The sequence below is a fragment of the Carlito syrichta genome, unplaced genomic scaffold (genome assembly GCF_000164805.1).
Source record: "Carlito syrichta isolate Samal-C Ts95f unplaced genomic scaffold, Tarsius_syrichta-2.0.1 Scaffold302080, whole genome shotgun sequence".
In the NCBI taxonomy this organism is placed as follows: Eukaryota; Metazoa; Chordata; class Mammalia; order Primates; family Tarsiidae; genus Carlito; species Carlito syrichta.
This window is the reverse complement of record NW_007246176.1, coordinates 18,077-35,511: the sequence shown is the minus strand read 5'-3', so window position 1 is coordinate 35,511 and position 17,435 is coordinate 18,077. Positions and strand designations below refer to the sequence as shown.

The 17,435-nt window shown below is 37.6% G+C and overlaps 1 protein-coding gene across 1 annotated transcript; it reads right to left on the bottom strand.

The window, feature by feature from the left end:
- Positions 1–1,879: 1,879 nt before the first annotated feature.
- Positions 1,880–9,961, bottom strand: LOC103258343 (olfactory receptor 10A7). Its single transcript, XM_008056013.1, has 2 exons — positions 9,171–9,961; positions 1,880–2,018 (listed from the first exon to the last, which is right to left on the bottom strand). Exons 1-2 carry the CDS (start codon positions 9,959–9,961, stop codon positions 1,880–1,882), a joined length of 930 nt encoding a protein of 309 aa, XP_008054204.1.
- Between the last annotated feature and the right edge of the window lie 7,474 nt (positions 9,962–17,435).

Genomic DNA, 17,435 nt, shown 5'->3' with positions numbered 1-17,435 from the left:
ATAAATCTTTTCAATAATCTCTCTGGATATAATAATGTGATTATTAATTAGCTCTTGGAACTTTCAAGAAAAAATTCTTGTAAATTGAGATGAAGGAAAAACAAAACAAAAAGTGAGTTTCATGAAAACTTTCTGGCTCTGTGACTTACATCAATTTTAATAAAACTATTTGAATCATAGTAAATTATATTATCAGTTCCCTGTTTAAGTCCTCGAGTGTAAATCACACAAAATATGCAATAGGTACATGCATTATGAACATTTTTTGCTTGCATCTTATAGAAATAAATTAATTTTAAATTTCAATTAGTATATAATATATGAATAGCTGAAAGATACCTCTTAATAGGTAGTATCCACTGTATATTTTCTATGTTCATCTGAGAATATCAAACTCTCAGAAAATATTTACTCTTAGCTCTTTTCATATAGTATTACATAATCTATGTTTTACTATGCTAGTTTGCTAAACACATACACTACAAAACTGATTTTACAACTAATAGGTATATACTTCAGCAAATCAAAATTAAACTATAACAGTCATCACTGTTTGCAAATTTGTAGTGGCTTTTAAATTTTCCTAAGAAGTGACAAAGAATATTAGAGGTTGGTCACTGCTTAAAGAAGCAGCTGTAAATTAAGAAAAACATATACCTAAAGAAGACTTAGAGGAATGTAAATTGCATGCTTAAAGCCAATATATACTTATGCTACTGGAAATATAAGATATTTTTCTAAATTAAATTGAAATCAATCTCCTTTTGTGTCCTACATTGTTTCAAAAGCTCAAGTCCCATGTAAGTGGTGACTTTGCCTTAACAAAAATGTGACTAGAGATTTTTAAGAGACTAGTATATTAGATTTCAAATTTAGAAGAGTCTGATTTAAATTATTGTGGCCACATCTCAATAACCTTTGCCTTACAAAGTTACTGACTTTTTTATCTTAATTTTTTAATGAAAAATAAAGATAGAATAAGATCTATCTTTTGAATTGTTATAAAAACACATTAAAGGCAATGCCTCAATTGAGCATGCTTGCTATTATTATTACTCTTTTGCTTTCCCAGTTGTTATGCAGATGTTTGTTGTTTACAAAAATCATATCACCAAACATAAATATCAAGGTAGTTTTATTAAATATCTTTATCTAAACATGCAACCCACATAAAGAACTTGCATCATGAATTCTTGGCATCTGCAAAACTCCACTCTTTGTACATTTATTTTTAAAGTCACTTCCAACGCATTGCCTGATTCATCTTTGCATCACATTATCTGCAGAATAAATAATAATTTGTGGTGGACATTTTCATTTACCCTTCATAACTTTTCTTACCCTTTTCTATTTTGCTCTGTGCCCCCAGAAGGCTGGCATTTATAAAGTGCATCCATGGACAATCTTGTCCCCTGTGTCATATCTGCTTTGACTGAGAACAGAAGCCAACAATAGATTTGACAGAGGGAGAACAGAAGAAGGCAGAGATGGCTGCCTTGCTCTACTAAAGAACAGAGATCTTGTTAGGTGACTTTTTAAAATAGTTGTAGCATTCTTCAGGTTCCAACTTACACTCCTGCTACATTCCCCTTCAGGCCAAGAAGTATGGAATTTCCATTGTAAGACCTGTGTGACAATTACTTAAAATTGCCCACAACTTTTAAGTAACCTTCTCATAGGGTTTTTCTTATTTATTCCAGTTCAAGAGTCCCATCTCTTTCTTGCTGGGGCCCTGGATTATACACTAAGATGCACCCACCACAGTGACACAGATGAAACAAGATCAACTCTTTTATTCCTTTCTAAAAACATTTGTTAGTGGGTTCTGCTGTCCCCAGTTTGTTTAGAAACACTCCACACAATAAAACTTAAAACATATCTAACTTCGGCAAGACTTTTCGGGAGATTGTTCTCCTTTCATTTCATTGTTTCTTAGGCTGTAGATAATGGGGTTTAACATAGGTGTGATGATGGTGTAGGACAATGATACCAGCTTCTTGCTTTCAGGGGACTGGTTTTGAAAGGAATTCAGCGCCAGTAATGACTCCACACCTGGCCGGAACCAAGAGATTTATTAAAGGGGCAGTTACAGGAAGGGACTGTAACTGAGGAAAAGTGAGAGAGAGACAGAGGGAGAGGGAGAGAGAGAGCAAGAGAGAGAGAGAGAGAGTCAGAGGAAAGAGAAAGCTAGAGAGTGAGAGGAGGAGAGAGCAAGAGAAAGAGAGAGGGGGAGAGAGGGTGAGAGAGAGAGAGCGTGAGAGAGAGAGATATGTAGGGAGAGGGTTGCATTTATTAGCCTGACAGTGGCCGGAAGGGGCAGCGCTAGGTTTTATTGGAGGAGCGGCCTGGGAGCAGGGTGGGCAGATGCCATGTTGCAGGCCCATTGGACGTATAACAAAGCTAGCTACATTATGGAAAATGATTGGACACGCGCTAAGGGAACCATGCGTGAAGAAGCCGGAACCTAGGGCCTTTGTTGTCTAGGGTGGCAGCGCCATCTTGGGGACACCCTTCTGACTGTTCTCTGCACCCTTCATTCCCACCTTTTTTGTTTATTTGGGAGAGGGGCATCGATATTCTTTCTGGCTGCTTACTGCTGGATGTGGGCATTGTGGGGTGAGGTGGGGGAAGGGCACAGAACCAGCCAGAATAGGGTCCAGAGGTAGGCACTGAAGGTGAAGATTTCTGAAGGCGAGAGTTCCATGAAAGTTTGTTGTAAATGTAGAATGGTGACTTGTTCTGGCCAATCCTCCAGTGGGCACGAGGGCAGTAGTAACCAGCTGTCTTTGAGTAGACTGTGGAGATAAATAGAGAACCTGGAAGAGAACATATCTAAAAGAAAAGTTAAGTGATGTTTAGGGACAAGGTGTTGACTCCTCTATTGGGACAGGTTGATAACTATTGAGTAATAGGAGGTTGAGGTTTTGATTTGAGAGTTTAATTAAGTGTTGTTGGAGAAATGTAAAGATATATGGGGCTATTAAACAAAAAACACAAATTAGAATGACAGGGCCTAGGAGTGGGGCCAGCCAGGTGACAAGAGGGTGTGGTAACCAGGTGAAAGGAGAAGAGTCTGGCTGTTGGCAGTTCCATTTTAACTTATCACTTAGATGATTGAGGACGTTTAGGTGTTTTTTTTTTTTTACTAGGCATGGAAGAGAGAGAGATGGGGATAGAAACTCAAGATTGGCAGTCATATGGCTGGCAGTCTGCTATGGCCAGACATTGGGTATATGAGTGGTCCTTAGAAGTCCAGGACTCTTCTACAAAGAATCTCCAGTGAAATGGTGGGATGGGTGGTGTTGTTTTACTGTTGAGGTGGGTTAAAATTAATAAGGGAAGGAGGGTTAGGCTGATGAACATAGTGCTGTAAGGGGTGACTTTTTATAAAAGACACTTAATAGGAATGAAGCTAGTTATGATGAGGAGGTATGTAATAGCCAACAAAACTTTGGCTGTGGATGGCCAATTTGTAGTGTTGACCAAGTAAGTAATATAGTAAGGAAGATGGCAATTAAGCCAAGAAAGGAAAGGGGCAATGGGTTACAAGTTTTCTGTGCTGAATCCAGGATGTTTGTTTGGATTTGGATTTGGATGAGTGGTGAGTCAGGACAAGAAGGAGGGGGAGTTTATGTCCCATACCTGAGGATTTATTATAGAAGGGGCAAAGGAGGAAGTGAGTCAGTTGGGAAATTGTTAGTATTTAGGAGGGCCAAAAATGGGGTTGTGGGAGATGGGTTGTTAGGTGCTGTACTTGGGTTAAAGGTGATGGATGCCTGGAATTTGACTAGAATGTCCCTGCCCATAAGAGGTACGGGACATTGAGGCAGTATCAAAAAGGAATGAGTGCCTGATCTTGTATCTGAAGATTTGCCTAGGGGGGATGGGATAGGCTGCTGTTTGTCCTTCAGTAGAATGTCTGAATACTTGTTACTCATTACACTGAGGCCAAAAGACTAAGAATAAGCTAAGCTTTTTCTAGGTTTTTATAGGTACCTTTCATTTTTCCCTCCTGCTCTTGGAAATATTTTTAAAATTTGGGGAAATGGGGCAAAGATTATTTTTTTGTATCTGCTTTCTGCTGAGATGGGGCTGTAGCGATGTCTCTATCTATTTATTTTGGCAAGAGAAAGCAGGGGTTTTTTTTGTTTTTATAATAGGTCTGATATACTTTTATAACAATTGATATGTTAGAGAGTGAAGCCCAGGTTATTTTGTCACTCATCTTATGTTGGATAGTAATCCTTGTGCCTGGAAGGAGATTTTAAAGTTTGTTAGCAATTTGGCAGTGTTGTTAGTGAAATTAATTTTCCTGGCCTTTAGGCAATTTAGAAGGGGGTGGGGTAGGTGTGGTTCCTGGAGCTTGCTGCTTATCTCACCCTAGAGACTGAATTAAGAACTTGAAGAGTTTTAGTAGCATAGTTTTTAAAAGCATGTTATAATACAAAATCACAGTAGTTATTGTAAAAGTTATTTATTTAGCCAAAATGATCGTTCAACGATTTTGAAAAGAAAAAAAAAACCTCACTCTTTTGTAACAAAGACAGTGGGGGGAGGGCTAATTGAATTTTGTCTCCTTTTTTTCCCTCTGCTGTTTAAAGGAGAAAAAAATTTTTTTTTGGAGATTGTTAATTAAGAAGCTCATGTTCTGGTCTTTGAGGAGCATGTAGTCCTAGCATTAGTGTAATTGATATTAATGGTAAATTTATGGAACCTTTTTGAAGTCTGAGTGTTTATAGAATTCCTTTTACTTCTTTTTACAAAATTTCACCTACCATGTTTGATAAACTCATACCACTTTTTGACATGCTTAAACCATTTATTTTTGTATTATACTTTTTTTAACCAGCCATTCTATTATAGAACAAAAATGTATCATATAAGATTCTTTTTTATACAATTATTTATCTTTTCTTTAGCCTTTCTTACTAAAAACATACCTTACACCAACAACTTTCTTTACATTTTTGTTTTGCTTTCTGCTTTCCTTTTTCTTTATTTATAGATAACCTTTTATAGTCATAACTTGAATTTACCTTTTAGTAACTGTTAGGTGAAACATTTAGTTTTTGGAACACCTTTAATTCCACTGGAGAGCAGGTTTTAGGAGGAAGAAGTTCAGTATGAGCACAAGGGCTAAAAACTTAGCCTCACTATTAATTAAGAAATTGATTTGGACCCCAGCCACATTTATACAGACCCAAGGATTTTCTGGGTGGATGGCATACAGAGTGCTGTGCTGGGCCATGCCCCTCCCCTTTCAGTCAACAGCCACTATCACTGAGATACGTGTTTCCCCCCCCTTCGGGAGAGGCCACACCATCTCTTTCAGTGGCTTTTTATTCCAGATATTGGACAACGTTCTGGGGGCTTAGGCTATTAAGAACAATTGTGCTTTAGGTGTCCAGATTGACCACATTCATAGCAGCTGATACCATCCCCTTAGCAGGTTTATTCTTATCGGGCCTCTTTTCGGTGGCTGGAGTTTTTGCCTTTAGTGGCAACTGCCAACTTATTTACCTTTCCTCTGGCTGGTGCTCATTTTGGAGTTCTTCTCTCTCTCTCTTTTTTTTTTCTTTTGTTTTATGACTTTCCAGTGATGTCTACAATAATGTCTGGTTGAAAACCCTTTAGAGCGAACAGACCACGAAGATGTGAAATGATCTGTTTTTACATATTTTTAACTATGAACAGGCAAAATTGTCAAAAATCCTCATGAATTACTAAACAGCAGCCTTAGTCGTAAGACATGGACAATTAAATGAGTATAACCCCAAAACACAAGCATTAGTGTTATTTAGCATTACAATATAAAGTAGGGACTCAGCATACATCACAAGATTCTAAGAGACTTTTCAACAGTTTTACAGGGACAAGCAGTTGATTATGATCTTAGGCAAGGCCTAAACTTTTAGAAACGGACTTACTTTTAACTAACCTGGCTTTTAGCATTTGAAAACAAGAACAGCCTATTGATTTCCTTAGTTGACAGAGAAAGATTATAAAAATTTTTCCCCCCTGAGGCTAGCATTAACTTACACTGAGTTAGCAAAAGGCTAAGTAGCATATAAGAGACATTTTTCCATTTTTTTACAGGTGGATTAGAAATGAGCCCCTTTAGAATTTATGAAGGAGAACACAGGCTAAGGAAAGGAGGGGACGTGGTTTCTGGAAAGAATTTAAGATAACCGGTAACACTTTTTATATGTAGCAGGCAATTTTTTACAACCTTAACAACAAAAGGCAGAAATTTTAACAGCATGAATGGGTTGGGAGAAAACACCACACAAATAAAAGGAGACATAAAATGACATCAAGAAATATGCACCAATCAAGTTTTAAAAAGACTACATGTCCCATCAAACAAAGCATAATAACTCAACCAGTTTTTAGCAGATTTAAAGTGACAGACACACACAAATAACAGAATGAGGGGTATGGGAAACATCCCCCTTCAGTCATATTCCTCACGAAGATATCTCAGACACCTCTTAGCAGTTGGTAGGTTGGTATACCCCCAAAGCAGACTAACTATGTGGAGCCCTCCCGCCATTCATCTCATTTACACACTAGCACACAGCACATTCGTCAACTCTCCGTCCTAATCCTAGGAGTCTACGAGTTTATCTTCAGACAGTGTTTCCTTTTACTGTCTTTCAGCCCTTTTCTTCAGGCTGGAAGATTACTAGCGGGCTCTGGGAGGTGAATTTTGTCTGTGTATGTCCTAGCCTGTTTTCAGACTCTCTTACATTCCTTCGGAAGCAGGGTGTTGGAAAGGATTAGGTATATAACATGGAAAGTAAGGCTGTAGGACTGGATGAGGTATTGAATCTCTTTAATGTAGGTGGCAGGGTTAGTTGTGTATGATCCGAGACGTTTATCTATTTGTGAGAGGTCTGAAATAGAGAAGGGGACATGTACCCAAACCACACCCTCTGCACCCGCCACCTCACAAAGGGGGGCTAGGAGGGTCAGCGCGGCCTTGGATTGGGTTACCAGGGGCTGCATGGAGGAGTTGTTGAAAGGGGAGGGTATAAGGATCAAGCTGCTGGAGTACAGGTGGGTGGAGCCGAAGAGGAGGGTGGGGGCGGGGAAGCTTGAGGCTGTCTGTAAGGGGGGGTCATCTGCCGGGTCAAAAATCTGAGACGGGGGAGGAGGGAGCAGGAGTAGGAGTGGGACTTGCAGTGCCTGCAGTGGGGGAAGGGGGAGTTGGAGGAGGAGGTATGGACGCCTGTAGAACAGTGGGAGGGAGGAAAGCTGTGGAGGAGGCAACGAATGCCAGCATGAGTTGGGGGTAGAGGCTGGAGGTATTACAGTGGAAGCAAAGGCAGGGATGTTCACGGAGGAGAGAAAAGGACTGAACATAGGGAATCTCTACCCACCGTTTTGAATGCTCACAGAAATTGTATAAGTCCCGTATAATATCGGGATTTAGGGACCCCTGAGGGGGCCACTGATTTTGGTTGTCTAAGGGATATGTAGGCCAGTCCTGTCTGCAGAGGTGAATTAGTCATTTGGGTTTGATATCGGGGGAGAGAGAAAGTGTAGTGAGATTGTTTAAGATGCATTTAAGGGGGGAATCGGCCGGCAGGGATGACAAGCCTCCCATGGTGGAACAGGTGGACTAAACGGGGCATCCCATGAAGAGTCGACTGCCCAAGAAGTGTGGCTGTGGCAAAGCCTGTCATCACAGGGGTTTGGCACTACCAGGGTTCTTCTGGAGAACCGAGGGGTCAAGGCACCTAGCGCTAGGAATTTTCGGAACAGACAGAGAGCACTTGACTGAGCGGTGGTAGAGCACTTGACTGCCGGTCGAACAGGGTTTTCTGTGGGGCAATAGATGTTGGAATCTCCGAGGTCCATTATCACCCATTATCACTCCGAGGTCCATTATCACCCATTTCACCCGACAGATGTGGGAGCCCTCCAGAATCCACTGTGGGCTAGCAGACGTGAGACCCCTGGGGTCCACTGCAGTCTGACAGCCGTGGGAGTCCTTAAGAGGGGGGGAGAGAAACCACTGTGGGTTAGCAAACGTGGGACCCCTGGGGCCCGCTGCAGCCCGACAGCCATGGGAACCCTTAAGAGGGGGGAGGAGAGAAACCACTGTGGGTTAGCAGACGTGGGACCCCTGGGGCCAACTGCAGCCCGACAACCGTGGGAACCCTTAAGGGGGGGAGAGAAACCGCTGTGGGTTAGCAGACGTGGGACCCCTGGGGCCCGCTGCAGCCCAATGGCCGTGGGAATTTTTAAGGTTTGAGAGAGATAAAGAAGAAGAGAAAGCCTTTAGCTGAAGCCTGGCAGTCATGGGAGTTTTCAGGGTTTGAGAGAGATAAAGGAGAAGAGGAAGCCTTTAGGGTCCGCTGTGGCTGTGAAGGCCAAGGCGGGGTGTGTTCCCCCTCACCTGGGGGCTGGAGGGACTGCCAGACGATTAATGGTCAGTTTTCCTCGGTGGTCCCAGGCAAGTTTTAAGCTTCCGTGTCTGGGAAACTCACCTATCCAACGATTGCTGGTGGATGCAGCTCACGCATTCAAAACAGTGGGGAAGGTCCAGGAGGGCTGGAGTGGCCACAGGCGCTGGGTCGGGGCTCCTGCCTATGGGAATACACCTGCACAGAGGCGAGGGAGCACCTGATCCGAGTCATGGCACCAATGAAAGGACTTTGGCACCAGTAATGACTCCACACCCGGCCGGAACCAAGAGATTTATTAAAGGGGCAGTTACAGGAAGGGACTGTAACTGAGGAAAAGTGAGAGAGAGAGAGAGGGAGAGGGAGAGAGAGAGCAAGAGAGAGGGAGAGTTGAGGGAAAGAGAAAGCAAGAGAGAGAGAGGAGGAGAGAGCAAGAGAAAGAGACAGGGGGAGAGAGGGCGAGAGAGAGAGCATGATAGAGAGAGCTATGTAGGGAGAGGGCTGCATTTATTAGCCTGACAGCGGCCAGAAGGGGCAGTGCTAGGTTTTATTGGAGGAGCGGCCTGGGAGCAGGGTGGGCAGACGCCGTGTTGTGGGCCCATTGGACGTATAGCAAAGCTAGCTACATTATTGAAAATGATTGGACGCGTGCTAGGGGAACCATGCGTGAAGAAGCCGGAACCTAGAGTCTTTGTTGTCTAGGGTGGCAGCACCATCTTGGGGACACCCTTCTGACTGTTCTCTGCACCCTTCAGGTTTGATTTGGGATGTAGGTAGGTCAAGCTGGCTGTTCCATAGAAGAGGGATACCACAATGAGATGTGACGAGTAGGTAGAGAATGCCTTCTGGTGACCCGTAGCAGAGGACATCCTCAGAATGGTTGTGATGATGCGTGTATAGGAGACCAAAATGAGGGGAAAAGGAAACATGATAAATAGGAGTGTGGAGGCAAGTGCTTGCATTTCATACATGGTTGTATCCTCAGTGACTAGTTTCAATACTGGAGGACCATCACAGAAAAAATGGCCTATGATGTTTGGTCCACAGAAAGGAAGGACCATCATCCAAGCTGTCTGTAGCATAGACACAGGAACACCAGACATCCAAGAGCCTACGGTCATCCACAAGCATAGGGACCTGTTCATTACAACTGAATAACAGAGAGGGTTACAGATGACTACAAAGCAATCATAAGCCATGATAGAGATAAGGAAACATTCAGAGCTGCCAAAGAAGAAAAAGAAGTACATCTGAGTACCACAGCCTACAAAAGAGACGATTTTCCTTGGGGACACTAGGTCTACCAACATCTTTGGCACCATGACCAACATGAAACAGACTTCAAGAAGTGATAGATTTCTGAGAAAAAAATACATGGGTGTTTGAAGAGCGGGATCCACGTTGGTAACTGTGACAATAAGAAAGTTGCCCAACAAAGTCACTGTATAGATGGTCGGGAACAAAATAAAGAGGGAAACTTGCATTTCAGGGTTGTTTGTGAAACCAAGAAGGATAAATTCTGTGACTCTGGTGTGATTTTCACAAATCATATCTTAGACTGGTTTCTCTCTAAAAATCAAAATATGTGCATCAGAGTAGTCAATAAACAGACAATTCAAAAATAACAATAAAATTTGCAAAACATCTCTTGTTCTCAATTGTCTTACTTTTCTGTTTCTCTGAGGCAGAATGTTTACATCAAGATAAAACTAAGAAAAAAGAAATATTTTGCACGAATTTCACTAATTGCTTATCACCTAGCTGCAGTTCTTGTCTCATGAATAGTGATAGTTTGTAGCTCACAGTTTTATGGTAGGCATGCTATTTTTCAGGATGAAGTAGTAAGAGTTTAGATAGATAATAATTAAAATAGAATCATCTACTAATTTTGAAATCATTTCAGTGTGCAAGAAACATAAATAGTGAGTTGGATTGACTTTCTAACTTTCTAATATTTTATTATATACATCACATTTCTTTTGAATGGAGTACATTTTATACCATTCCATCCATTATATACATACATATATTAACATACAAACACTAAAGAGAAACAATAAAAATAAATAAATAAAAACACATAATGCATGCTTGTGATATTGGTGCTTCTCTGTAGTCTCCATAAGCCTAATAATTTAAGGGATTTTTGTTGTCTCTTGAATCATAATTCAACTTCACTGGGACCTGTTTAAGGTATACTTTAAAGAAAAATCTTCTAAGCAAATTTAACTTACAATGGAGAAGTCATCCTTCCAAAATCCATCTCAATTCCCATCCATCAAAATAATTCTGCTAATGACTGTCCATCTTCTCTAAAACTGCATGGTCAGAAGTAGGAGCTTGACACTATTGTATGTCTGATAACACATACGGTTACTATTTATGTCAGCTGATCCAGTCATAAAAGTACTAACTCAATTATTATGAGCTCAAACACTATATTTTCCTTAGAATACAACATTTTGATAAAGGGTAGAATTGCACCAAATTTTTTCTGTACAAGTCATTCTTAATTATAACACATCAAACAACTGCAGAAACATGTGTTAGAAAAGTAACTATTCATAATGCTACATAGGATCTAAGCTGAATGATTTTTTTTTACATTGGGATTAGGTAAATACTATAAAAACAATTTTATGATATATCTGTCTAATTTAATTCAGAAAAATTGCATCCTGTATTTTACAGTCAAAATATTATAATAGATTTCCCTATGGAAATAAGGAGCTGAAACCCCACAGCCTTTAGAACCATTCTGAAAAACATGGCTCATTTAAAGATCTACATTTTAATTCTACTTTAAAGACATATATTTTGGTAACAGCTCACTTATCTATTTTGTATATTGTAAGTTATAAAATCGATGTCCTATACAGCATAAGGTAAGGAATTCTGGTGATCTCAGGCTGTCCATGCTCCTATAGGTCCCAGAATAATAGGTAACCAATGTGACAGTGACTGTGACCCTTACCCTCTCTTTACTATTGCAAAACCTGCTTCACCATCATCATCAGGAGTAGCAACAACAGCATCGTTGTTCCTGTTTCATTTAACAAAGTTTATAAAAACTTCATGTGCATGATCATGCTCACCAGCATGTTGGATGAATTATAAACTTGTTTTGTGGCTCTTAAAATACCCTATCGTTTGTTTTTATTTTTTTTAATGGGAGTTGATGAAGGAATCAAGATTATAGTAGACTTACAGTATTTAGTGGATCCTAAAATGCTTCAATCAACTACCTCTCAACATTCTGGTACTGACAGTGGCAGAAAGCAATACTGGAACAAATGACTAGTCCTTGAGTAATAACATCTATAGATGACTACTCATGTGAAATATGAGTAAAGCTATCCAAAAAGCTGGTTAGTTTATTGATGTTTTAATAATTATTATTGTACATTTCTACCTTATCTGTACACACTTACATTTAATAAAACATTGGAGAACTGTAGGTTTCTAGTGTCACAGAAGGTACCTCCAAATATCCTTCTCAGTCCTCCTTTGTCCTAAAAAGCCTAGAGTGCATTCCATATATCCTCAAACAAGGAGATTTATCAGCGATGATGTTGCAATCACTACCACAAATTTATACTGATTTCTTAAAAAAAAAATTGCAAACAGTTATTGAGTTGCCATGACTACTTTATGGCTCCAAAGAATGTGCTATTTTAATTATTGCATGGCATTTCGATAATTTAATTTCTTTTAATTGAGTACACTCATATAGTCGTCTATGTCTACATGAGGTCAAAGGGTTTTCTCAGGTTCCATTAAGCAGACCAGCTTTGGCCTTTTTCTTAGACAATAGACTTTATCTCTTATTCTAGCTAGTTCTCTCACAAGTATATGTTTTCTTATAAAAATGATTATGAAGTAATTCAATTACGTCATCAGTATTTGGAATACAACATGAAGCTGAGATCATCATTAAATTTGTCTAACTAGAACAGCACTTCTAAATCATACATGCAAATGAATAAATAGCCTCAGTATTTAAATTGAAAATGGTTTTTATGTTTATAATCCACAGCATTTCTTAAATACATATTTATTAATTTTTTAATACGTTTTCTTTAGCATTCTATGGCTTGTCAGACAGAACAAGGCTCACATTATCTTTTATTTTCTTTTAATTTGCATAAAGTTATTCCTTTTTCATAAATAATATTCCATTATTTATTTTTCTTAAAATTTTTTGTAATACACACGTACAGATAACAAGAAGGTATTTTAAAAATGGAGGAATAATATAGATCATACAGAAATATCTGAATATATCTTACCAAATAAAGTTTCATATTTCTTCTTTAATTAGGAGTTTAATAATTTTTTTAAGATATGCAACATTTTCTAAGAAATATTAACTGATTTTGAAATTTCTTGATGGATCAAATCTTCACAATGAGGCAAATACGTTAGACAAACTAAACCTTAGACAGACTAACATGTTTGGCACTAAATGATTGATATATTTTAATAATAATATTTAAAAGTATGACTGGTCTTAGGGAAATGATCCCTGGAACAATTAGAAAGAACTACTATTAATTAAACAATTGTTTTTATCTCATGGGGGAGAATATAGAATGTTCTGAATTGTCTCTATTTCCTATAAGTCATAATTGCAATTCAATATGTACTTCTTAATAATAGATATGCTATTTGGGGACTATTGGTCACATAGCCATGTCTCTTGGGGTATAACTATTAATATGCCATGACTATATAAAAAGCACAGGCTTTAATTTTCCCTGTAATATTTTTGTGTTTTTTATAGGATAGATTTTTTGGCTCAGTATTGATAAGAGTGAAACTTACATGATTTTTAAATTTAATTTTAAACTCATTTTTAAAATCATATTATGTTAAACACATTTCCATAATAATATTTTAAGTGATTAAATGCATCAAATTAAGATGATGATTGGCCCGTATTTTATTGTTGTCGTATACCATAAGTAGTTTTAATATTCACTTATTTTACTATAAGAACATTCTAAACAATACCAGGATGTACATATTATTCCATGGCAATAGTACCTTATAATGTCTAGCATGGTTACCATCAGAAAAAGGAAAGCAATTTTTTTTACTTCTTGGAATATTTTATCCTTGGAATTTTTGAAGTTATTTTAATATAGAAAATTAACATTATACTTTGAAATGTTTTGTAATGAGCAAACAAAACTAGAAAAATACCCCTTTATTACAGCTATATTTGTTGCAGAACCACTCTTATAAACAAATATAAGCTTTATTTTTTTTTATGAGAAACACAAAAGATAAGTTTAATAAGAGGAGTTTTTTTTGGTACATGTTGCTTTGACTCTTTATTCATGTTTTTCAACATTTGTATACCTAACCCTGAATTGTACCCCACATCTTTATAATAATAAATAAATAAATATAAGCTTTAAAACAGTTACATATTAGCACCGTGGGAATAATTCTAAAAAATTCTAATGAAATATTTTGGGGTGGGAAAGACTTATAAAGTTTCCAGGAATTTCAGGTCAGCCTATGCATGAACAAGAGCCGTAACAAATGGCTACATAGGAAGGTTCATAGGAAGGTTCATCACTTCCTTCTAGAAAGAAAAAAAAGGAAAGTTTACTACATTTATAGAGATTAAAAGAAAATTCCTTAACTCTTATTTTCCAATGACGCTAAATAACAATAGTATAATAGGGCTTTTTCAATTAAAAAAAAATATATATATATATATTTCAAAGATCTTGGATAGTCATTGATATTCTATCATTTATTCTCTAAATAGATGATCAAAAGCAAGATAGTTACCCTTTATTCCATTTTAGCACAACAGTGAATATTCTGGTCTCTCAGGAAAAGTTTGAGGATTAAGTAATTATAGTAAAGCATCTTCTACAGTATTCAGGCATATTGTGGATAATAAAAAAGGTTTATTTTTCCCTGATAATCTAGCACCGATTTCATAGAAAAGATCACTGTACCTTCCAAAACAGGTGAACATAGCAAACACTAGTTTTTCAAAATTCTTGATAATAAAGACATTCTAAGCTTTTGATAAGATGTATGGATTCAAGTAGAGTGCTATATGTTTGTATTTACTTACTCCTTTAATGTTTTAAATTGGCACATAGTAATGATACATATTTATGAGATATATTTCCAATACATGGATCAATGAGTAATAACAAAATCAGGGAGGTTGGTATAGCCATCCTCTTAAACATGTAATGTGTCTTTGTACTGAGAAGATTCAAATCTTTTTATCTAGCTATTTTGAATACACAATGCATTCTTCGTAAGTATAGTCAGCTTACTGTGTTATAGAACACAGTAGTTACTCCTCTTATCCAACTATAATTTTGTGCCTATTGACCAACCTCCCCCTGTTCTCCCCCTACCCCCCTCCTAGTTTTTGGTAACCATTCAATTATCTGCTTCTATGAGATCAACCATTTCAGCTCCTTCATATGAGTGAGACCATGTAGTATTTGTATTTCTATTCCTGGCTTGTCTTACTTAACATAATGTTCTCCAAGCTCATCCATGTTGCCAAAAGCGACAGACTCTCATTTGTTTTTGCAACTGAATAATATTCTATTGTGTATATATACAATTTTATTTGATATATACATACATTTTCTTTATCCAATCATCCAACGATGGATGCTTGATTCCATATCTTTGCTATTGTGTATAGTGCTGCAATAAACACATGGGTACAAGTATCTTTTTGATATAACAATTTCCTTTTCTTTGGGTAGATACCCAGTAGTGAAACTGCTGGATGGAAGGATAGTTCTATTTTTTAGTTATTTGAGAAATATTCATTCTGTTCTCCATAAAAGTTATACTAATTTGTAGTTATAATTTCCCTCTTATTATCGCTTTTGCTATATACCATAGGTTTTGGTATGTTGTGTTTCCATTTTTATTTGTTTCAAGAAAGTTTTTAAACTTTCTTCTTAATTTCTCCATTGACCCATCAGTTGTTCAGGATCATGTTGTTTAATTATCAAGTGTTGTACAGTTTCTAAAGTTTCTCTTGTTATTGATTTCTACTTTTTATTTCATTGTTGTCAGAAACAATACTTGTTATGATTTTAATTTTTTTAAATTTGTTGAGACTTGTTTTTTACCTAACATGTGGTCTATCCTGGAGAATGTTTTATGTGCTGAGGAAAATAACGTGCAATCTGTGACTTTGGATGTGATCTGTAAATGTCAGTCTGGTCCATTTGATCTGTCTTGCCAAAATGACTTTCTTTGTCTCTTTTTACAGCTTTTGACTTACATTCTATTTTATCTGCTATAACTAAAGCTACCACTATTCGTTTTTGGTTTCTGCTTGCATGGAATATCTTTCTCCATCCTTTTACTTTCAGTCTGTGCGTGTTCTTACAGGTGAAGTGAGTCTTTTGTGGCAGCATATAGTTGGGACTTATTTTTTTGAACCATTTTAACAACTCTGTATCTTTTTTTTTTTATCAAAACTTGCTGAACACAGTGCAGTGTGGGCAGGTGTAGCAACTCTATATCTTTTAAGTGGAGAATTTAATTAATTTACATTCAAGATTCATATTGATAGCTATGAATTTCTGCTACTTTGTTCATAATTTTTTATTTGTTTTGAGGATCTTTTGTTTCCTTCTTCTTCTGTTGATTTCCCCTTTTGTGGTTTTATATCTGTCTGTAGTGGTATACTTGGGTCCTTTTGTTTTCCTCCTTTGGGTATTTATTATAGGCTTTTGCTTTGTGGTTACCCTGAGGCCTACATAAAACATCTTAATTAAAACAGGCTAGTTTCAGCTGAAAACAGTTTAATTTTGTATACACAAACTCTCCATTTTACTCCCCATCTTCCTATGTTTTCTGTATTTGATATCATATTTTATATATTTTTATAACATATATCCTTAGTAAATTATTGTAGCTTTTGTTGTTTTAATAGTTTTGTCTTTTGACCTTTATACTAGAGTTGTAATTGATTTACTAACCACCATTGCAGTATTAGAATATTTTGGATTTGGCAATGTACTTACTTTTACCAAGGAGTTTTTAGACTTTCTTATATTTGTATGTTCTTGGTTAATGTCCTCTTTCTTAAGCTAAAATATCTCTATATAGAATTTTTTGTAATGCAAGTCTAATGGTGATTTAACTCTCAACTTCTGTTTGTCTGAGAAAGTCTTTTTTAAAAAAACTTTGTTATAGAGATGTGGGGTACAAATAAGTATTAACTACACAGGTAGGCTGCATGCAGGTAAAATTTGGGCATCCAACCGGCCGTCACTTTCCCTGGTTTGGGACTAGGTACGTTTTGTGTTGTAACATGCCTCCCACCCTCCCCTCCACACCCCCCCCCAGCGATGCCCAGCAACTGCCAACCCCTCTTTTGTGCCATTGTGATTAACGTTGAGGTCCCACTTATGAGAAAGAACATGTGGTATTCAGTTCTTTGTTGCTGTGATAGATCACTAAGTATGATGGTCCCCAATTACATCCAACTTGCTGCAAAGTCCATGATTTTGTTCTTCTTTATGATTGCATAATACTCCATTGTGTATATGTATCATATTTTCTTTATCTAGTCCACTTTCAATGAGCAGTATCATTGATTTCATGTTTTTGTTATTGTGAGTAGTGCAACTATAAACATGTGTGTGCCAGGAATATAACCAGAGGAACCTCAATCGTTCTACCAAAAGTTCATCCCATCCTTGTTTTTGAAGACAGGACTGCTTGGTATAGCATCCTTGGCTGGGTTTTTAATATATCATACTATTCCCTTCTGGCTTGCAAGGTTTCTACTGAGAAGTCCATTGACAGTCTTACGGTGTAGGGATACATGATGATTCACCTTTCTCGTGCTGCTTTCAACTCTCTTTTTGTCTTTACTTTTGACAATTTTACTATGTGTCATGGTGTGGGTCTCTCTGGGTTCATCTTATATGGTGTTTTGTGGGCTCCCTAGATTCAGCTTTCTAATTCCTTCTCCAGATGTCGGAAGTTTTATTCCATTATTTCTTT

What these genes read in the sequence shown, in the direction of transcription:
- LOC103258343 (XM_008056013.1), bottom strand. Translation starts at nt 9,961, where the DNA reads ATGATTTGTGAAAATCACACCAGAGTCACAGAATTTATCCTTCTTGGT. An exon ending in ACCTACCTACATCCCAAATC is followed by an intron (nt 2,019 to 9,170) that starts AAACCTGAAGGG and finishes GAATTCCTTTCA; the next exon opens with AAACCAGTCCCCTGAAAGCA.